This window comes from Hermetia illucens, chromosome 4, assembly GCF_905115235.1.
Source record: "Hermetia illucens chromosome 4, iHerIll2.2.curated.20191125, whole genome shotgun sequence".
NCBI classification, from domain to species: domain Eukaryota; kingdom Metazoa; phylum Arthropoda; class Insecta; order Diptera; family Stratiomyidae; genus Hermetia; species Hermetia illucens.
The window spans coordinates 154,929,954-154,952,684 of record NC_051852.1 but is presented as its reverse complement, the minus strand read 5'-3'; the positions used below and the strand labels follow the sequence as shown (position 1 = coordinate 154,952,684).

The following is a 22,731-nucleotide window of genomic DNA, read 5'->3' as shown; positions in this document are numbered from 1 at the left end:
TGAGGCTCGTTGAGTAATTCAGAAAGTTTTTGATTGACAAGTTGCTCCTGTAATGAATGCGCTGAGCTTCTTGAAATTGGTGGTATAACATGTGCTGTCGACGACATCCAGTAAGGTTTGCGATGATTTATTGATTTCAGATGGCATGACGAAACCGGAGTATGATGACCAGATGGTGCTCGTTGGGATGCTGTGATCTTTGATAGTTAAAAGGTTGTTTCAGATTGCAATTAGGTGAAATATGAAGTAGCCCAGGACCCTCGATGATAATTGAACACTGTCGGTCCCACATACGGTGGTCATTCGTATTATAATTTTTATGCCTCATCTGAAGCCACATTGCGTCGGTTTTCAGCTCAGTCAACTTACAGTTTATATTTGATACGTTGGATAGTAGACCAACTTCGCAGGACTGTAAACCCAATCCCTTGTTGCAGATGGTCTGAATGCGAGAACACAGAAAAATTTCGTCCTCGATCTGTGTGTTGCATCTTTTATAGATTGGAAGCGATCAATATCAGCTGAATGGATAGTGACAGAAGTAAGTAGAACATTTTTGATTTATGTGATTCTTCATCATTGCCTCTGCGATTTTCTAATTGGTCGAACTTCTCCCTAGGCGCAACTGAGTCCTACTTCATAAAGTTAATCGTGGTGTTGAGCACTGATGTTTGTTATACTTTTACAAGTAATATTGAAGTCCATCCGATTGCCCGTTATTTTTCAAACACTGATTGTCCGTTATTTTCCAAACACAACCCTGAGCCTAAGACTCATTGCTTTTGAGTAAGTGCTACATGCAGCAATACGAGCAAGTAGCCCTTGAAGTAGCCATCCTTAATTGCAACCAGAAGGAAATATTCGAACAGTAGAGAGTTGCAAACTAATCAAATAATCATCGATGGCCAACGAAGCATGCGATAGCCCATTGAACCCCATCTTTCCTTTCTGTTATCCTACAGTATTCTTTTCCTGTGATTCCTAAAGATTTCATAAATTATTCATAAACAAAAGCACTTAAAATACAAAACGCATGAATTTTATTACGTTTTCCGAGAAAACAATAAAAACATGTTGTCTCAATAACAATTCGGGCTGATGTACATTATGCACACGATATTATCCGATATCTTCACACCACAGTCAAAGGTCTTATTTCTGTTTTAAACATATTCTCCTCATATCAGCTTCATACAATAAAATTTAAAGCTCTGTATTCAGTTGAGAATTTTAAGTTCTTACTGTTGAACTCTAGTGTTACACGTAATGCTTTCAGCTCGACCCTACTCGACCGGTAAATGCCTAAATATTTCAACATTCTTTCAATTAGGAAAAATGAACAAAAAACAAAAAATGAAAAAAATTCATGTGGGAGGAGGAACATAAAAAAACAACGTTCTTCCCCACACTCTTCTTCTATGTCTCTCTTCATCAGCTACTTCTTTGCAACACTCTCAGTCATATCACCAGCACTCAAGGGACTATAATATATTATAAAAGATTTTAGGATGTGTGTTTTGTTTTGTGTGTCGGGAAAAAATTAAAGGTGAACATATTACTATGAATTCTTCGATACCCCGACTAAAGCGGGCCGTATGCAACGTGTCTTCAGTTTGTAGCCAATTTTGCTAACTTCCACAACTGTGTTGGGCGCTACGCCGGGTGCCTCCTGCAAATATTGGAAAGGGCGGATAAGCAAGTTTGTTATGATATAAAAGTACTGAGAAATTCGAACCTTTTGGAACAGAGCTTCGTGTAAATTGGGATCAAATTTCTCATTGATTGGATTCACTTGCTCCAGACCGTGCCGTGTGAAAACCTGCATCAATGATGCTCGAGTCATTGACAGACCTTCGTAGAGATTCTTCAGATGCGGGTTTTTATCTGTTACCTGAAAATAGGAAAGAGAAATTGATTATTTCTGAAACCTGATTAGTGGTCAAGTAACTTACCTCACTTTTCGGCACAGCATCTGTCGCCGAACCTAAAATATCTGCTACTTCCAGTAAGTCCTTGCAGAAGCTTTGAATGCCGAAAATTTTTGCATCTTCAATTTGTTTTGTTAGACGCACTCGCAGATTTTCCCCATCAGCCAATGCTCGTTTGTATTTATCCAAAAGCTCCTCGTTTTTCTCTTTGAGTTCTTGCACATTTTTTGTCAATGATTCAATTTCGGTTGCAAGTTTTTTCTCGTTTTCTGTCTGCTCGACTTCCTGTTGAACTGGTTCCTGTTTCGTTTCGCCGCTAGCATAATTTCGTTGGTGGCTTGTGACTGTAGCGAGAATTTGACGAGATCTGAAATGATTTCAAAGGAATAAGGACTTTAAGATTCACTTCTGCTTTACATGCTTTTTTTTTTAGTTATTATTACTATAAAACGTTAATGTGTTCATTGAGATACTTGGTAATTTACACTGAGTTCAGATTCTGATGTCGTCACTTTAGGGCGTGTTGGGACTGGATTGCCCACTGAGTTATCATTGTTTGAACAAGGTAGATATATCAGTGTAACCTTTGAAATAACAAAACTTGTTTTTTCTTATTCGCTAGTGTTGATATTTTTATTTTTGCAAATACCGATATTTCGGGAACCGCTTGTTCCCTTCATCAGCGCAACAAGTCTTGTTAGGACAATCGCCGTAAAAGGATGTAACTCACTATATACGTGAGCGTTCACAGTTCCCGCTTTTCTACCAAATTTAGTGTCAATCGTTACACCCGTCTCCGAGAAAAATGCGTGTGACGGACAGATAGATAGTAAACCGATTTTAATAAGACAAAAAGCGTCATCCTATGCTCGCCATACGGAAACCGGAAGCGATGAGTTTTCAACGAGCTACAGCGTTCAACCGAACTAATGTTTGAACCTGGAAAAATTTAGAATGTTGACGAGACCGATGTTACGACGGTCCAAAACCCTAACCGAGTCATAAGTTATAAAGGACAGAAGCAAGTTAGGCGGATCACATTGAGTGGCACCCTGGTCAAGATGGCACTGGTGGTAAGTGCAACAGAAAATACAACACCATCTTTTTTCATTGTTCCATGGGTCCAATTCAAGCCTCATTTTTTAAAGGGTGGTCCGCAAGGCTACGTCGGAGCTGCAAATCCTTCTGGCAATTTTAAGTCTAACATTTGTTTCGGAGATATTATTATTCCTGAAAGTTGCAAGTACTTGCATTATTTTATGATGGATGAACGTGGACTGGAAAACTGGAATTTTTGAAGTATTTTCAAAGACATTGCTGTTGCGAGCGCAATGCTGACCACATTGCCTCCTAGTGTACCGTTACGGTCTTGAATGAAGTGCTCTAACACACTTCAAGGCCCTGATCCAATATGGATTGTTGCGCCAACGATTATTATTATTATTGCTGTTCAACCAAAGACAACTCAGTTTTTCTCATACTCGACAACCACGAATCGCACGTTCGATTGAACAGTTTTCGGTACATTTAAGAAGGCTATTAATTAGTTTGTTGGTGGGCGGATTAATGCCAACCCCGAATGCTCCATGTCAATATAAGACATTGTTGGAATTGCTTCTTCAGCTATAGATGCTGGAATTGCACGCAGCAATATCATTTCAGGCTTCAGATCAACAGGGATTTGGCCAACGAATGAATATATTTTTGACGACACTGACTTCATGCCTCCTAAAATAACCCATCCTAATGTGCATCCTGTTGAAGAAACCTCATCTACGGCTTCGAGGAAATAGCAAGGACCATCTGACGAAGAGGGATTGAGATGGAAGAAACACCAGGTCTAATAAGGATTTCGACAGGCTCAATCGATTCAAGCATTGAAAAAGAAACTGACTTTGAAAGGGCTCTTGAATCAATTCAGCCTTATCCAAAGACAGTATCGTCGAGATGAGGCAACGAAGAAGAAGAAGTTGTCTCTAGCCTGGACAGAATCGTCAATCAACTCTTTTGAAAAACTGGGATGTTTAACCCAAAAAAGAGGAGTTCGTGTACCACAAGAGAGGAAGTACGTTGCTTTCCAAGTAGCCCGGTCCTCAGGACTCCCAGCATCTTCAACAAGAAATACACTTCGGCCTGGTTTAGATCTGAACTTACAACGGATTTCACTTCAATATGAATCGCATTCATGTCGTGTTTGTGATTATATATAAATGGTGCGATTACCACCTGTCGCTACTATCGGTCACGCTGCTCCCAGGGCAGTGGTGAGGCAGCGTCTGATGAGTTGCCTCTACTCTGGACGAAACCGTCAGTCAACTTTTTTTTAAATTAATGCTCCTGAAAATTTAACAATTCATAAAAGTTGACAGGGCTAAAAACAAGCGTGTTAACTTTTTTGAGTTTCTACTGTGTTAACTTTATTTGAGCAGATTACGTCCAGGTATCGTATGTTTGGATAGTTTCTAAGAATGGATCCGCAAAATGATCAGGTTCTAACCCCTCACTTCTCTCCTTTAAGATAAATGTTAAAACTTGGAACTGTTCCGAAAAGTACTAATCGAGAACCTTCATTTCATACCCCTCATGGCTACATTCAGTGAAAAAAAATGTGTACCCCGCTTTTTGCATGCATGGGAAGCCCCCCCTAAACTCAATGTATAATTATATTACTCACTGCATGGATGGAGGTTCACGGTTCACAAAATGTCGGGTCTATAGGTGTAACCGTTCCTGAGAAAAGTACGTGTGATCGACAGACGGACCGGCCTGATAAGCAGACGAACAGATATTTATCTGTCCGTCTGCAAATAGAAAACAGGCAGGGAATGAGTCGATTTTAGTAATTTTTTACAACAAAAAACAAGTCGGGGAAACCGGAAGCTTGACGCTTCAAGTATAAAAGGTTGTGTTTCTCTTTATGAGAAGCATACCGCAGGTCTCTATTGGCATTGACTCGAGATATTTAAATTGCTTAGATTTGTCAGCTGCAGTAACCTGCCCTGAACTGAGCGAGTTAAATATCTCGGGTCAATGCTATCAGCCAATGGAGAACTGCGTTATGAAATTGTTTCACGCATTAAGCCGACCTGGATGAAGTGGCATTCCACAACTGGTGTTCTTTGTGATCGACGTATCAGCGAACGTCTCAAATCTAAATTTTGCCGCAATGTCGTCCGTTCGCCGCTGTCTATAGTTTTGAGTGTTGGCCAACTATAAAAGACAATGAACGGCATCTTGCGGTAATGGAGACGAAGATGTTGCATTGGACTGGTAGCGTGACACGTTTTGATTAGATCTGAAATTAGGATATCCGCGATCGATATGGGGTTGCACCGATCGTGGAGAAACTCCGAGGAAGGCATTTTCAATGGTATGGTCACGTAATTCGCGTTAACGAGAATTCACTTACCAAGATTGCTCTGAATATCGAATTCAATGGCAAGGGACCAAAAGGCCGGCCGAAGTAACGGTGGCTTTATACGCTAGATGGGCATTTAAAAGCCTCGAAATTGCATCCAGATCAGGCATTTGATAAAACAAAATGGCGAAACCGATCACGACGAGCCCCCGGAACAGGACAATGGCTAAAGAAAAACAAGATGTGAGGATCGACGAGAGCATGACAGCTCCGTGTCACATAGTTAAAAATTCTATTGCCCTCTAGTTTTTAGAAAGCAATTTAGATAAACCATTTAATGGAAAGCCCTGTATTGATAATAGTCAACGGTTCAGACTCTGAGTTTAATATTAGCAAATGCGAAGAATTTAACCTACAATAGATACAAACAAATCGGGAAACCGAAAGCTAGACGCTTTAGGTATGAAAGGTTTTGTGAATTTCTTTTATAAAGAGATTTGAGTGTGCGTTTGTCCCGTTAGTATGTAGCAGGTGATATATGAATATATTATGTGAAAATATCCACTTTCAAGTGATATTGACATTCAAAGTCTTGAATTTGCACAGAAGCAACAACTTCTGTTAGTAATAGTGCGATTTTCACCAAATTTGTAGGGTCATGCTGCCGTAGCCTACATTGCTGGAAAATTTCGTGATTCTAGGGTGAACTTAAGGGGGGTCTTCCTGCCAATTACTAAAAATTATAGTGATATACTATTATTAACTTCATTTGAAGAGGTATGGAGGATCTTTCAGAGCCTAGACGCCATACAATTGCGGCCTCTTGTTTTTTTTCAAATTTTTCGGTTGGGTAGTTTCTGAGAATGAGTCCGTTACATAAATGATTACTTTCAACCTCCCGCACCCCTACCATTCGAACAAATGTCAAAACTAAGACCGGCTTCGAAAAGTACTAACCGAGACCTTCAATTTGATACCCCACATGACTATATTTGATGAAAAAAAAGGTACACCCCCCTTTTGCATTTATGGAGACCCCCCTTAAATTCGAAGTAAAAGGATGTAATTCACGATATGCGTGAACGTTCACAGTTCCCACCTTTCTACCAAGTATAACCGTCTCTGAGAAAAATGCGTTTGACGGACAGGCAGACAGCACAAAATCTTAAAAAGGACTAGGGAGAAGATTCTGCATGAATGGAATTTTAATATTTTATTCGAATGTCAATTAATGTCGTTAATTATGACGTCAGCATCTTATTTGTATGGCTTAGAATGCGGTAAATTCGCCCGATTGATAAGTTTGAACTTTTATAACTTTGGCGCTAATAGTCGGATTTCCATAAGATGTGGCATGTGTATGGACGAGACAGTCCTCTATGTCGGTGCAAAATTTAGTACTAGGATGAACTTAAAGGGAGTTTTTGAATTTCTAAAAGTTGGTAATATACTATTAAAATAGTTATCGTTCCGATGCTTGTAGTTCTTCTAAATAAAAATAAAACCTAGGTAGCTTTCGAGCTATTTCGAGAGCTACTTACTCTCTTCCTCAGTACTTAAGCTTAAGGTAGCTTAGTAGGAGAAAGCTACCTAGGTTTCATTTTTATTTAGAAGAACTACAAGCATCGGAACGATAACTATTTTTATAGATAATAAATTTGAACATTTTGACCATGGGTAAAAAAGGTGACCTTTCACCACGTAGAATGGCCGAAGTAAAGGCCCTCATTGATCTGAAAACGTCTTCCAACCGCGAAATATCACGAAGGTTGAAGGTGTCTGAAGCCACCATACGACGTATAAAGAAGAAAGTAGAGTCAGGTCATAAACTAAGCCCGAAACGAAGGAATAGAGGCGGTAGGAAACCCATTTTTACTACCAAGTCAGAAAGCTAGAAAAGAGGTGTGCTACCACCAGACAGTGAAGCCCATGGTGTTTTACGTAGGCACCTGTCGTGAGACTTAATCCTACGGTCCTCTTAAGACACGGATTGATTTTTTGACCACAATCAGAGCCCCGCTGAGACAAGCAACAACGGTACCAGTCTATACCAAGTGCATGGCTTAGCATTCATACGGGTGGATGCAAGAATTACCTAAATCTCTACCGAACTATGGAGTACGGCACCCGTGTGATACGCAACACCATGTCGAGGCCCGAAAGTCTCTTCTCGCTTGAGCATAACCACAACCACCAAGAAACTCCCACTAGGGGGGCCAACCGCAAATAACCGAGCTGTCCTCACATACAACAGGAGTTCACCCGAAGTATGTGAGTCCAGGGGCTTTCCCGGTTCCTATGGTACCAGTATACCCTTGGTAAGGTTTCGTGACCAATTTGCCACTTCAGATGAGTCCCCGTGCAGACTCGGGTCTGATCGCCCTGATTAGGCCTTTGGAGCATTCGCCTACTGAATCACGGCCGGCAAACCAAAGTGATTACAGCGTCTCCCGGTGCCACCACTATGGAGGTTATCTTCGGCCACTTGGTTTTGGTTTGGCCGACAGGGTTGCCACCACATCTTCCTCGCCGCCACCTCTGAGCACCTACCACCAGACAGATAAAATCTCAACTGGAAGATGCTAATGTCATTGCATCTGAGCGCACTGTACATAGAAAATTAAAGAAACTACATTTAAAGGCTTGCCGAGCCGCCAAGAGGGCCAAGTTAACGGCTGCGATGAAAGCCAAGCGTCGGAAATGGGCCACACAGTGGCGTGATAAAGATGTCAACCTCTGGAGATCGGTAAGTTGATATTAGATTCCATTCTTGATAGGTCTGCTTTAGCGATGAACGCACATTTGAAATTTTGCAGAATAGAACTGTTTATGCGCCGTCGTCCTGGATAAAAATTTAATCCTGACTGCGTTGTTCAAACTGTGAAGCACACTAGAAAGGTTCTGATCTGGTTAGTTATCAGCGGCAAAGGTGCTGGACGTTTGTACGTGGTAAAAGGCATTATAAGGCAAGATTAGTATATAGAAGTCTTGCAAACTCGGTTGGTTCCCCAGCGCAGAGAATGGGTTCCGAATGGGACCCCCCTCCCCACTTTTTTGAGCCTGGTTAGCATATAAGCATGCAGGCATATCCCCGGGACACTCTATTAATTGCGACGGAACTTCACAATCAATTTCGTCACTTTCTTTGGATTTTTCGGAATAGTTCTGTCCTCTAAGTTGGCTTCGATCAACTCGGATGGCGATTTAGCCATCCCGCAATTTGCTACCATTACAAGCTTATGATTCCTCGACAATGTTAAGACGTGTGTTAAGGAAAAGCTTCAGGAAACGTTGGTAACAGTTTGCAGAGACGAATTATCGAACCCTGCTTATTCAGCGAACAAAGTTCTTCCTGATTACCTTTTGTTTTATTCTATATAGCACGGATTTTCGGAGTAGTCCTGTAATTCGTACGTAAAAGTTGAAATTAGGTCCGCTTCATAATATGAGTTCTTTCTGCGGAGCTGTCTACTATTTCTGCCTCCCGACTTTCCAAAAGGATAGACCTAATAGAGCCAAGTGTGAACTGCAAACTGTTGTTTAAAATCTAAAATTATGATTACGAGCCGTTGATTCCACTGTTCCAGAATGGAGGGTCGTTCTTTCAAACTGTCCCAATGTGCTCGTGCAAAGGTTACGTAATAGCGATTAGAATCGATGTAAACAATTGGCGGAATGCCCATACTTTAATAGTTATTGAATGAAATTAACAAAAAAAATTTTGTGAAGTGGATTTAGCGGTTTAGGGGGTCATGGTTGATGGTTAATGTCCATTCCTCAGATTTGAACCAGACTTCCCTGAAGCCCTAAGCCTGGACGACATGTGCTCATATGCTTCAATTAGAAACTTCTCAACTATTTACCTTCATATATTATGCACATAACTTAGTGGGCAAGAATTGAACACTACCAGAAGGGTTTCTGCTTCCATGGAAGCATCCCAATCCGTCCGCAATTATTGGTCACTAATTTTCATCGCATCACTTTCTCATATTTTTAGTTGTAACTATTGCGCTTCGCCGCTAAAATAGATCACATAACACACTCGAAGCACCCCTTCCTTTAGCAACCAAAAAACTTGAGGTTAAGAAATTACATCACATCACCCCAGAGTCTAATCAGACGACCCCGGCTCCAGGCCAGCCTCCACTTACCTTGAATTTAAACCATTTCGAACGAGACTCGGCAGACGATTCGCCAGTAGAAGACACGGAAACGTAATCGACGTCATTTCTATCAACTTCTCTCAACTAATTAATGTGGACAATCCAAAGAAAATTTTTAAAACACGCAGAATTCAACACATCAAACGCTACCGCCTCCTGACTTTTTTTGACATCTACTTGGGAACTCGGGAAAAAAAAGTTGCGAAGTGCACGTTCTACTTGTCAAGAACTGAACGCCACTGGTGGCGGGTACGATGAATCGATGAGTGTGAAAAAGAGAGGGGAAGTCAGCTGAATTTGGCTGAATTTTGTAGGTGGAGGATGTACCGGCAGGTCCGGTACGATTTGTTTATTTTGATTTGAATGTGACAGTTGGGATTTTTGAATGAACTCCGCATAGTAAGTTGGTCCGTTCCCTCCAAGATCATTTTGTGGAAGATATTTTCTCAAGTATTATCGTGAAAGTAAGAAAAATATGAATCTCACCGAAGAGTTACAGAAATGCCAGAATTTAATCTATAAAGGATTCACGACAGTGGAAGAAAGTGGGATTGATTGGCTTAATGTAAGCATTTAAATTTGAATCCTGAGTTCAGGCAGTAACTTTCGCGTGAATATTTCTTCCAGGGATTCTGCGGAGATTTTCTCAAATTCTGCAATAAACTCCACAAGTTTCTAGTCTTCGACTGTAATCAAAAGAGTGTCGTTATCGAAACATGTTTTCTGTGCATTTCGCAAGTTGTTTGCTGTGTGAAATATTTAGAAAGGACGATAAACATGGAAAAAACGGAAGGAGTGGTTATGTCGGTATGTAGTAGTCATGACTTGATAGTATTTGAATATAGTTCCCATTAGAAGTTTATTTGGCTTTGGATAGTTTGGGAGATTGGTTCATGGCTTTTAAGTGAGGCCCTAAGTTCATCGCGAACTATGAGCGGAGAAGCGACTTCACAGACAAAAAAAGGGAGCCTAGGAGAACGAACAGGTCTGTGAACTCGAAAAGTACAGGGCGTAACCGCACCAGGCGCGGACGTTTTACCAAAAAGTCAGCAAGATGAAGCCTTTAAACCTCGTTGCACATTCTGCCGAGACAAAGAGGGAAATCTGATTTCCGACAGAATGGGCATATTGGAGCGATGAGTTGAGTATTTTGTTGAAACAACCAGAACATCGGGGAGTCCCGCCAACTAAAGATGACGGAAAAATACCGCCGTAAGTATAGAAGGAACAGTCCATGCGACTAATCGGCTTAAAAATCATAAGCCGCCAGGAGTCGATGGAATTACAGCCGAATTGGTTAAATATGGAGGCGACCGGTTACAGCAAGTGGTTCAACAACTTGTGCTCAAGGTATGGGACAGCGAATCAATGCCTGACGATTGGCAGCTAAGCATTATCTGTCTCATACATAAAAAGGGAGATTTCACACAGTGCAGCAATTATAGAGGTATCACGTTGCTGAGTACCATCTATAAGATATTCTCCGCTATCTTGCTAGGCCGGATAGCCCCATACGCCTAGCACATCATTGGCCTATACCAAAGAGGTTTCACTCCATGCAAATCAGCAACAGATCAGATTTTCTCTGTGCGGTAAGCGATGGAAAAACTTTGGAATATGGACATCAGTTGCATCATCTATTATCGACTTTGATAGCATAACCAGGGTAAAACAGTACACGGCCATGAGAGAATTCGGTATCCCAACGGAATTGATAAGACTGACTAGGCTGACCCTGACCAATGTGCGAGGCCAGATAAAAGCAGCAGGATCACTCTCAAGACCATTCGACATCAACAACGGTCTACGACAAGGGGATGCCCTATCATGCGTCCTCTTTAACCTGGCCCTCGAGAAAGTGATCCGTGATGCTGAGGTAATTGCAAGAGGTACGATCCTCTCCAAGTCCACCCAACTACTGGCTTATTGAAAAAATCAAAAATGACTGACGGTTTCGTCCAGGGCAGAGGCAACTCATCAGACGCTGCCTCACCTCTGCCCTGGGAGCAGCGTGACCGAAAGTGGAAAGACGGTCCCTTTTATGATCGCAAAAACACGACAAGGTTGCGAGTTATATTGGACTTAAAACGCCAGTCGTTGTAGTCTGAGCTAGACTAAGGCTAAAGCTAGGTTGTTGTTTAGTCCGGTACACCATCATGTGGATGGGGACTTAGGATCCCGCAGATCCTAAACAACAACCTATACTGGCCTATGCTGACGATATCGACATCATGGGAAGCCTATCAAGCCTGCCTTTGGGTCGTTTACCATCGACTTCGATGTTCAGACCAATCTTGGCAGAAAAATTAAAAAAAAGAAACAACCCTATCTTCTTGGGTTAGGTTTTCTTGTGTATGTTTCCCCATCGCATGCATCATATATACGACACCAACGCCAACAAAACTACGCGTAAAACTGTTGATTGAAGAACGTAAAAAATATGCAGTGCTTTTCTTCCACCATACAGTTCAAGCAATACGCCGGGAGACGAACCTCCTGTAAGTAGCCTTCTTGGTCGGATGCTTCCTATCCTTGTTTTGAATCCTTCTGATTTTCTTCTCTGTAAAAATGCCCCCTTTCTGTCCATATACTCTCCTTACTTTTCACTTCACAAAATGTATGTGGTACCTGGGTCTGAGCGGGAAATACAAAATTACGGAGCTTAATGGGATCCAAAGGGCCGCATGTGCAGATGGTACTGGGGGTCTATAGTCCTGCCCGCTGGTGCCTTTAACGTACTCTTGCACGTCCTATTTCTGGACTTTCATATTAAACACACTATATCGTGCAGTGCTGTCAAACTCCAGCTGTAAACTGGCTGGACATCGAACCCCTACAGCCATAGCAACATCATAGACAAAATACCACGGGAATACTGATATTTCCAGCGGACTATGGCACACGCAAGCTGAGTATCAAGAAGAATTTCACTGTGGATTTTCCAACCAAGGCAGAGTGCAAAATCGGAGATGTGGTGCGAAGTTATGACACTGCATTCTTTTCCGTCGGAACAAAGATGTTCTGTGCAGTTGGAGGGGGAGTATTCTCGGATATGAACAATGTAGCTAAATCGTACGGTCTTTTAGGATACACCAAAATATTCCAACCAGAGATACTGATGATATCGAAGGCCTGTCGATGGCTGGGGAATGATCCGAATCCCAAGCGTAACGTAGTCATTCTGACCGATAGTTAAGCGAGCACTAAGATTTTGCACTCGGTGGCGATTCTCCAGATTGGTAAGGCAGGGTGAAAACGCGCTGGATAATTGGAGCAGGGAAACTGTCTACAATACCTGCTTTGAGAAGGCTTTCGGCCAAACATCCCTTCCGAAGAGACCGCGTTTTTCTGGCAAAGCCAAATGGAAGATTTCTCGAAGGGTGCGTCCTTACGAGACAATCACGGGGAGTGCAGCTCTAGCAGGTTGACTTATTGTAACACCACAGCCACTTCGATCCAATTCCACCGTTGATCGCATACGAGGCATGCCTGAACCAGTGCTCAACCCCGAGGCATGCGTTCGCTAAAGGTCCCTCCTAAGCGAATACAATGCAATGCAATGCAATTTGGAACGCATTTCAAGCTTCAACAGCTCATGCCGTCCTCCGGTAAACCAGTAAACCCGTAAACCGGGGAACCGTCCTCCAATAAATTGGATGTCGTTGTGGCATGCTTGGATACCGTACATTTGTTGGTGGGGCACACTACGATACCCAAGGCTTGTCGAAACTCACCTTACTCCCTCGAACCCTTTATAAACCCTCATTTCACGTTATTGATCACAGAACTAAATGAACCCCATTTGACGACTTTATCAACAGTCTTGTACTAGACTGCCAAACCTCAGGACATTCGCCTACTACATTACGACCAGCAAGCCATTGTGATATAACGTTTCCCGGTGCCACCTCGTAGGAGTTTCCATTTGGCTGTTTTGGTATTGGCTCAGCCGACAGGGTTGCTGCCCCGTCTTCCTCGCCGCCACCTTGAGCACCGGACAATTGGAGCAACAAAAATTAAATTAAGATAAAATCGAGTTCCTTTGCATTTGCGGCCATAGGAACATAGAGAGGAATGAGCAGAACGACGGGTTAGCCAGGCAGGGCTTCACTTGTGAGAGTCCCTTTGTGGCCACAGTCTGCCCCCCGCTACTCGCACCACTGCACAGCCGCTGACTCCATAGGACGAAGTCTCCCCACCTGTGCTAAGTTGAGAGGTAGCTCATCCTTCTTTAACAAAACCCGATCACGAGAGCTCTTGGACCAGATGTTCGCAAATGCGTACAGGATTGTGGCTAAATGCATGGGCCACCAGTTTATGTCGAAGTTGTGGAGAGGAGGGGGGCAAATGCGTACAGGATTACGACTAAATCTATAGGACATCAGACTCAGGAAATCTTTCAATATATATTGTCAAAGTTGCGGAGAGTACGGAGAGAGCCTAGGGTGCTTTCTGTGCGATTGCCTAGCTCCAGCTAAGACCAGGCCGCGGCCAATAGGTAAACATTTTTTTGTGGACCTCAAAGAAATTCCTGATTGCAGAGATGAAGATTTTTGCGCCCCTTGTCCTTCTCATAGTAGTAACAGTCTTAGGGCTTTGCGGTATCAAAACTGATAGGTACGTACCCACCGATTTACGACTTTAATTGCTATTTTTCTTTCAAAGATTGAGGCAATTACTTGGGAGATATAAGCCCCAAATCGAACACAAGAATGCACAGAGAAAGGATAAGAGACTCTATTTTATAGAAAAAGATATGCATTTGGCGACATTTGCCGCTAAGTATAAGCGGTGATACCGATAAAGTTATAAGACGAAGTTAGTTCACATGCAGCCTTTCCGAGAATCTCCAAGCTATCAGGCTAGTGTTATCTCTCGTATCCGCCTATGCAAAATCGATTGAGCCAAAATAGGCCAGTTTCAAAGGTTCCACATTCGTAAAACTTACCGATTCCAGAGCCTCAATTTGAGCGTCGATAAATCGGCAAGTCTAATCAAGTGATCATCCAAGTTATTATTACCAATCCTTTCGATGAAGCAACATTTAGGTGCAGGCAGACTGGAGCATTCAAAATTTCGCCACTTTTCTCAAATTAGCTGCACATAGCTCTGCCATCGTGATTGGTAATAGCCAACTTGAAAGAGCATTTATTTTAAAAGTTTTTTTTAAGCCACATGAAACCATTTTTCCTCCGATTTCTTTTAAAAATGAGTATGTAACCAACATGTTTCCGTATTTTATCTAGTCATCCCGACAGTATTTTCTCGATCGTATTCTCTGGTGTTTTGCACATTTGAAGTCGACTATCAACTCCGCAGGCGATGATGTTGTCTTAAATTCTCTTGAAGAGTCAAATTTCGTTACATCCATGGATACGCTGGTAGATTTGATAGAACCGTACAGTGCATTTAAGAAGGAGGAAATAGCGAATATAGCACAATTCAACGCGCAGGTAATTTTAACTCCCCAAAAGTTGAGATTTCTTACTAATTCTATTCCTTTCTCAGGCAGTATTCGATAGCCAGAAAATCCGTAGCACAGTCGACTTGCTTCTGAGTCAGACGTTAGCTTTAGCGAATGTAACACTGGACAGTGACAAAGTAGCACTAACAGCAATTTGCCAAAAGGTAAGCCTGCTGCCAATCCGCTGAGATGAATAAAGTTTTTAATTTTAATTTTTTACCCCATTAGGTTCTAAGAGAATGTATGGCGTTTCAGGAAACTTGTTCACTTGAAAGGGATGGTATCCGACCTGATATTCATCAGCGTCAGTTCACGGCTACGGTTTTTGAAAATTGTCTCTACCAATTGGAGGATCTCGTAAACGAAAGTCTGTTACGGCTCGTCTTCCAAGTTTTGGTTGATTGCTCCCAACATTCAGTCGAGAGTTTGCGAAGATTGATAGATAAAAACGCAGGAGACGAATTAGACAACATAATTGCAGACTTTGATGTGAATGTGGATAGAATTTTGCAAATAGGAATATTTGCAATGGCATTGGCGGTGGATGTGAGAGGTTTGGCTACATTTTAACTTCTAAATTCAATGAAGTAGGGTCCGACAATTATTTTCAGCAAAAACAACGGTGCGAAGCTGTCTAGCGTCGTTAGAGTCTCTCGATTCAACTTTAATACCGTCACTTTACACAAAAGACGAACTGCACTCGACAATTCTTGAGGATCATTATATCTGCGAGATACGAAAGTTCAAGAACGCTATCCAGGACATTATAGATACGGCGGCATTTTGTAAATGCTACGAAGAAATACTTTACGGTTGCATCCAAGCATCACAGAAACAGTTTAATAAAAATGATATTGTCATCATTCTTGAAAAGGGCAAAGTTCTCGATGAGCATTTTAAAATTAATGCAAGCGATTTGTTTTCATCAAATGGGTCTGATGAACGTAATTCAACCAGAGAATATTACAACAAATTCAATTTGATGCTAAATGAATGTCTAGCCATTGTAGCTTGCGCTGATCAAGTTGACAATGCAAGAATATTGAAACGTTTAAGAATTTTCAGATCAACCCTTACAAAGCTGATAGAAAGTATTGACAAAAAGGGCGAGGAGACCATAATCACAGGAACAAGTTTCGAAGAGAAACCAAAAGAAAGCCCAAAAAGCGAGAGCAAACTATCCCTCGAAAGCTTCGGTATAACACCTTCAGTAACTTGTATTTTATACAAATCGCGACGAAACAAAAAGATCTCGGATTCTCTCAAGGGAAACACTTCACAATTATCAAGTCCAGTGGCAAGCGGTATAAGTAACATTGAATTTCGAAGTCCAGCTGTTAGTAAAGGATCCACTGAAGTATTTAGAAGTCCAAATTTGAGGCGAAGTGAGTATTGATCGCAATTTTGTTATTGGAATCTTATGAATGCTTCGTGATTGTTACAGGAGTAAGCTTGCGCGTGAAAATGTTTAAGAGGCAGAAAAGCAATGAGGCACAGGCTGTTTGGGCGACGTACAATGATCAATCAACCAATCTTCATATAACAGGTAACATTTTAATAAAGTAGACGCTTCAATGTAGGCAGTTTTGAAAATTTTAGACATTTTTTCGATATAATCTCGAAATAGAAATATTAAATTGTTGCATATGAAATGGCCTATTTGGCAATCAAGTGAAGTTAGTTGCGGTTTTGTTGTATCAAACCATCACCAGTTGGCGCTGTTGGTGTCGGATTATGAAATATAAATACTCCTACATTTAATCAAGTAGCCTTAATGCCACAACACGAACGCCTCCATCCCTTCGCATCCAGTCAATCGTTATCCGCGGACTCCACAGGGAAACGGAACTGAAGACGGTTGTGAATCTTATCACGCGCAGAGACAAGGCTCTGCATAGTGAAAATCCGACCCTCTCGATGAAAAATCGCAATCGGGATTATTCATTGCGACTTTCGAGCCCTCTCAAGAGCTTAGCGAGGTGAGGAAGATGAAATAAATCCTTCATCAAAAGGTAACCTTGGAAAAGGTTAAAAGCTTTGAAGAAGTGCAGTGTTTTAACTGCCAAAATTTTGGCCGACTCGTGGGCGCATTGCCTAAAATTGTACAATTGTGCACAGGTGGGGGTTAAGTGCACAAAATCCCATCCTCGCAGGAAATGCGCAACACAATTAATCGAAGGGCCTCTTTGCTGCAATTGCGGCCAAGATGGCCACCCAGCGAGCTATCGCGGGTGCCCGGCCTACAAAGAAATGGTAGCCAGGAAGAAAGCTGCTAAACTAAGAAGAGTTAATGAAAGCTCCCGAGCTAAGCACGCTGTGACACAGCTGGCACGATGCCAATTCGACCGTATCGTACGGCCAAGCTGCCAAAAACTCTTTACCAAGAGTGGCAGCACAACCTGCTCTCATCTTCGTGCAAACGGCTTCCGCGAATTGGTGCAATCCCTTGCGTCGGCCTCCACTAATGAGCAGCGCCAATTCGCCGCAATAAAACTCATTATGAACTTATGGAGTTAAATATCGTCACCTTTAACTCCGCGTCCCTGATCTCACACGTCCAACGTGCCACTGCCCAAGTGTTGATCGACATTCTGAAAGCAGACTTCTACTGCGTTTCAGAAACCAAGCTAAATAGCAGGCATAACGTGCAATTCACCGGGTATAATATTATCCGGAATGACAACAATACTGGCGGTGCCCTTTTAGTCAGAATAGACTATCAAATTGAGGAAGTCGTTATAGAAAACCTGCTGACCTCTTCCACCGCGGCGACAATAGTAATAACCACTGATGGTAAACAGATTTTGGTAGTTTCCGTCTAAATCAAATGGAACTCTCTAACTGAGCAACTGGGACAAGATCTTAAGATCTTGGGCAATCTCCAGTTAAAATACAAGTACCTCATTTTCGGTGGCGACTTCAACTCGGAGCACACCTCCTGGCGCGATACGGCAGTCAACAGAAATGGTGATGGTGCTCAAATGGATCCAAGACTTTTACTCGCGAGCCTATGTCGATTTGTTCTTGTCAGATTCTCCGCCAAGACCCAGTAGTCAATCAACCATTGACTACTTCTTCCTATCGGAGGAAACTTCCCTGAACTTTCAAGTGGCATCTTGCAATACTCTACCAGGCATGTCTGACCATTTCGTAGTACAACTAAAAACTTTTCTCGTCCTCCCAAGTGCGAAAGTGAGTGATGACCACCGTAAGGTCCTTCGTCCACACTGACTGGGACAAATTCAAGTCAGACCTTGCACCAAGGCTTAATTTGAAAAAAAACTCGCAACTGACCGCAATCTATCAGACATAGAGAAGCCATCAACTTGGCCACAGATACCATTAATACTACTAGACGCAGAAACACAAGGCTTATCAAAGTCGGCGAGTTACAATATAACTCAGTCCCCCACGATATCATGCTTCACATGAAAGTCAGGCAAATTTGGTGTAGGAACGGATTTTCCACAAATACGGAAATAAAGTTAATGCTGAGTTGAAAGCATTGCTTTCTCGGATTAATTGCCTGAATACAATAATTGACAAGGAAACTAGCAGATATTAAGCCCCAACCAGATATGTTTCTGATATGCTGAAACCGTATGTTAACCGGCAAACATAAACCCCGTAATATCGCTCTACCTAAGAAAAGGGAGCACATCTGCAGGGACGCCAAGAAAGCGCAAGTTCTCGCGGAATCTTTTGAGAATCAGCTCAATTCCCCTCCGCCTCAAAACAACCCGGCTATATCGTCGATTGTTGACTCAACAATCAAGGCCTTTATCTCTGAGAACTCCAAGAAGTTTACAAAATTCACCACAACCAACACCTCAGTCAAGCCATCGGACTCGCAACATTTTCTGAGTTTACCTCAACTTACCGACTTAACCAAAAACCTTAACAGTAAAAGGTCAGCCGGTCCTGATGAAATCCCGAATTTCGTAATTAAAAACTTCCCCAGAGCCTCCTAGAAATTTTTGTTAGCAGTTTTCAACAACTGCATTAATGATGGCTACTTTCCATCTACGTGGAAAGTTGCAAAAATTATTACGATCCGGAAAACCCGGCACCTTCAGCGAGCCAAACAATTTCAGGCCCATTTCCTTATTATCCAAGCTTGGCAAACTGTTTGAGAAAGCATGGACAATTGAGCTAGTCCAGCATTGTAACCCCAACAAAATTAGCCCTGACCACCAGTTCGGATTCCTCTCTAAACACGGAACCCAGCACGCACTGAGCTACCTTCACGACACGGTCGTCTCAAGACTTAACGTCAATAACAAACCGACAGTAGCATGTGCGTTAGATTCAGAAAAGGCCTTTGACTCCGTGTGGGTAAACGGACTTATATATAAATTAATTGATAATGAATTCCCAGTCCCGATAATTAGAATTGCGTTAGAAGGCACTTCTTTCTCAGTGTGGGGAATGAATTCTCCGATCTCTTTCCGGTAACGTCGGTAAAACCTCAAGGATCCATTTCTGGGCCAACCTTCTACAATATCTTCACGGCTGATCCCCGATTATGGCGTTGACCTGATCCAGTTCGCCGATGAGACACTTATCTTCGCTTCGAACCTCCACCCCAACAGGGCAGCCAAAGCGGTTGAGAACTACATTGTAGATCTCTGCAGGTACTACCGTAGTTGGGGAATCAATATAAACGAGGGAAAAACTCAAATCTGCACTTTTAGGAGAAAATCTAGATACTTAGGTTCTAGAAGCATCCACAGAAAAGCTAAACATTTGAAAATGAGAGTCGGGAACACCACAGTGAGCATATCTAGCTCGATCAAATACAACATTAACAGCTCATTTGGAGCTAATACGGCGGTAGTTCGAAAAATTCCGGTCAGGCGACGTAAACCTAAGTGAGCCACGTGGGCATTCAGGACCATCGATTCACAACGACGAGCTGCGTTTACTAGTCCAATCCGACACCATCAGTCTGTGAGAGACATTGCAGAGAAACTGGGCGAACACTATTCGACAGAGTGAAATTATGCGGTGTTTCCAACGATTAATTAATTGAAATAATAAAACTTGTTGTTTCTTTTTCGTTGGTGTGGGTAGGTTGGTAATAAAACTTGTTGTTTCTTTTTCGTTGGTGTGGGTAGGTTGGTAACCCACACCAACGAAAAAGAAACAACAAGTTTTATTATTTCAACTATTCGACAGTTTCCCGGCACTTGCAACAACTTGGAAACGTGAAAAAAAATCGGCAAATGGGTTCCGCGTGCCCTTACGGAGCAAAACATGGCGCTTCGAATGGAAATTTGCAGTTCTTTACTCTCCCGCAACAGAAACGATCTCTTTTTGCACAGAATAGTGACATTTGACGAAAAGTGGATATTATACGGCAATCGTCGCCGATCAGCACACAGGCTAGATGCTGATGAGCCACCGAAGCATATGATGAATCCGAAGAAGGTAATGGTGACTGTTTTGGTGGTCCACAGCTGGAGTTATCCCCTATCCTTTTTTGGCACCAGGAGAAACGGTAAATGCACAGAAATACTGTGCCCAACTCGAGAAAATGCAGCAAAAATTGAGTATTCAACGGCCGAGATTAGTCAACAAGGATGGTGTGATACTCTTTCACGACAATGGACGACCTCATGTACCCAGAACAACGGTCCAAAAGTTGAACGAATTGCAGTATGAGACTCTGCCTCATCCACCATATTCACCGGACCTTTCGCCAACCGACCACCACTTTTTTGAGCATTTGGATCATTTTTTGGCGGAAAAACAATGAAGAATGAAGAAACCATCCAAATTGCCTTCGACGAGTTTATCTAGATCCGAAAATTGGACTTCTACGAAACTGGCATACATGCTCTTGTATCTCGCTGGGAGAAGTGTTTTGAATCGATTGGCACCTATTTTGATTAATTAAATAATTTTTTGTAAGCTTTACAGTCGTTTCAAATTTTAGTACCAAATCGGCCATTTCATGTAGGACAACCTAATAATTTTGCAAAACCCGTCTTTCCTTTTTAAAACAAAGAAAGTACAACAAAGTTTTTTTTTTTGCTAATACTTGCAGAAATTCTTGATCGGATCACGAACTTATCATCGACTTTTACAAAGCCAAATTGAGTATTTTTCATCATTTGCAACGACTTTTGCAATATTTTAAACTTTTATTTTCTTATCAATTTTTTAAATTAATCTATTTTAATAAAACGATAAAATTACAATGAACAACTTCTAAACTATAACATTTTGAACACATTATCCCAATTTGATCGAACTCAAAATCGATAGATTCGATATAGGTCGATCATATAACAATCGCCCACTGCCAAATTGATAATTATCGGGACTTATCGATCGTCTAACCAACTCTCGTAAACTTGACGACAGCTTTGCCTTCTCTATGCTCTCGTCATATGCTCGACGTCGTTGATTAACAAACCTCGTTATCCTTTGGTCTTTCTTCAAAATTGAGTCTTCGAGTTGTTCCCGTTTGTAATTTTCAAATCGGAGGGCTTCTTCATAGTTCTCCTTATGCAGGACCTGCTCGCGGTAGTTATTTCCTTGAAGGCGACGCTTGTACGCACCCAAATAGTGTTTTCTTGTTGTATCAGCTTTTTCCAAACGATGCGACAAGTGGTGGTAAACATGTTGTTTTCGAATCTCATCATTCAATTGGTTTTCATCATTTGCTCTTAAGATATTTTCAAATTTCCGAGCTTCGTCTGCATGTCGAGCGGCGAGCCGAGCCTCCCGTTGAAGACGCAACCTTTCAAGTCGCTCCTCAGATAAAATATCTTTTTTGAGAAGGGATTTTTTCAATTCCTCTAAACGATCCCGATCCTTTCTCAGAATTTCATCAAACCTGAGTCGCATAATCCTAGAGTCCATTTCCTGCTTTTCCCTCAGGACTTTCCTGTACGCTTCTTGCTGTTCAAATCTCCTCAAGTCTCGCTCATACTTCTCATTTTGCCACATTTTATCTGCAAGCCAAGCATTTTCCGCTCTCATCACAGTTTCACTTCGTTTTTCCGCCATTCGATTGAGTATTTTCTGGTCATGTGTTGAAATGCTGTTGTATGCACGAAAAACTCGCGGCGACATACACAAATTCTGCATCGATTCACAGAGTTCAACGGTCTCAGGATAAACATTCCGATGTAGGTCTTCAACACTTTGTGATAGTCTTCTAGTTAGCTTAGGTTTTTGCTTTTTACTTGACAAATTTCTTTCCTTTACAGTTTTATATTTTTTAACACGTGGAAGGACTACATGTTTTTCAGATGAATAAGTTGTTTTTGAACTCAAGCAATCACACGAGCAAGAGCAATAGCCACAATCTGAGAGATAGTCACGAGGTGTTTTAAAAAAGTCTGCACACGAAGACATTTCACTGGAGTATGGCTGTATGAGGACGAAAACATTGCGTGCAAGGACTATGGAATAAACTTGTTCGTTGCTATGGCAACAGTCGGTTTATAGTACTATCGGTGAAGTAATGTAATTCAAGATATGTAAGCTATTAGGGCGATAGTTTGAATTGCAATAGAAATATTTCTGTGACTGTTGCTGAATGTTACAGCAACGAGAAGGTTGCTTTGTGTTACCTTGAAAATTCAACAGAAAGTGCCTGTTGTTTGACCTTGATGGTTTATTTGAGTTGTTATTTCATAAAGAAGACTATATTTTGGAGAGGAAAGGAACGTCTAAATAATTTTCATAATTATTATGGGGTTTATTTTACCTTCAATCTTCTTCTTTTTCTTCAACCTTTGTCCCGTTCAAAAGTGGGGTCGCCTTATCGTCATCGGTTTCGCTATTTGGCCCTATCAAATG

At 41.8% G+C, this 22,731-nt stretch overlaps 2 protein-coding genes across 2 annotated transcripts; one reads left to right on the top strand and one right to left on the bottom strand.

The window, feature by feature from the left end:
• Positions 1 to 1,017: 1,017 nt before the first annotated feature.
• LOC119655746 (grpE protein homolog, mitochondrial) lies at positions 1,018 to 9,684 on the bottom strand. The gene is made up of 4 exons (XM_038061800.1): positions 9,441 to 9,684; positions 1,953 to 2,295; positions 1,736 to 1,891; positions 1,018 to 1,669 (listed from the first exon to the last, which is right to left on the bottom strand). The coding sequence occupies exons 1-4, from the start codon at positions 9,515 to 9,517 to the stop codon at positions 1,559 to 1,561; spliced, it is 687 nt and encodes a 228-aa protein (XP_037917728.1). The 5' UTR covers positions 9,518 to 9,684; the 3' UTR covers positions 1,018 to 1,558.
• Positions 9,685 to 9,902: 218 nt separating this feature from the next.
• Positions 9,903 to 22,300, top strand: LOC119655023 (serendipity locus protein alpha). The gene is made up of 8 exons (XM_038060698.1): positions 9,903 to 10,017; positions 10,080 to 10,259; positions 14,699 to 14,905; positions 14,961 to 15,080; positions 15,145 to 15,469; positions 15,528 to 16,301; positions 16,361 to 16,462; positions 22,179 to 22,300. The coding sequence occupies exons 1-8, from the start codon at positions 9,928 to 9,930 to the stop codon at positions 22,184 to 22,186; spliced, it is 1,806 nt and encodes a 601-aa protein (XP_037916626.1). The 5' UTR covers positions 9,903 to 9,927; the 3' UTR covers positions 22,187 to 22,300.
• Positions 22,301 to 22,731: the final 431 nt, after the last annotated feature.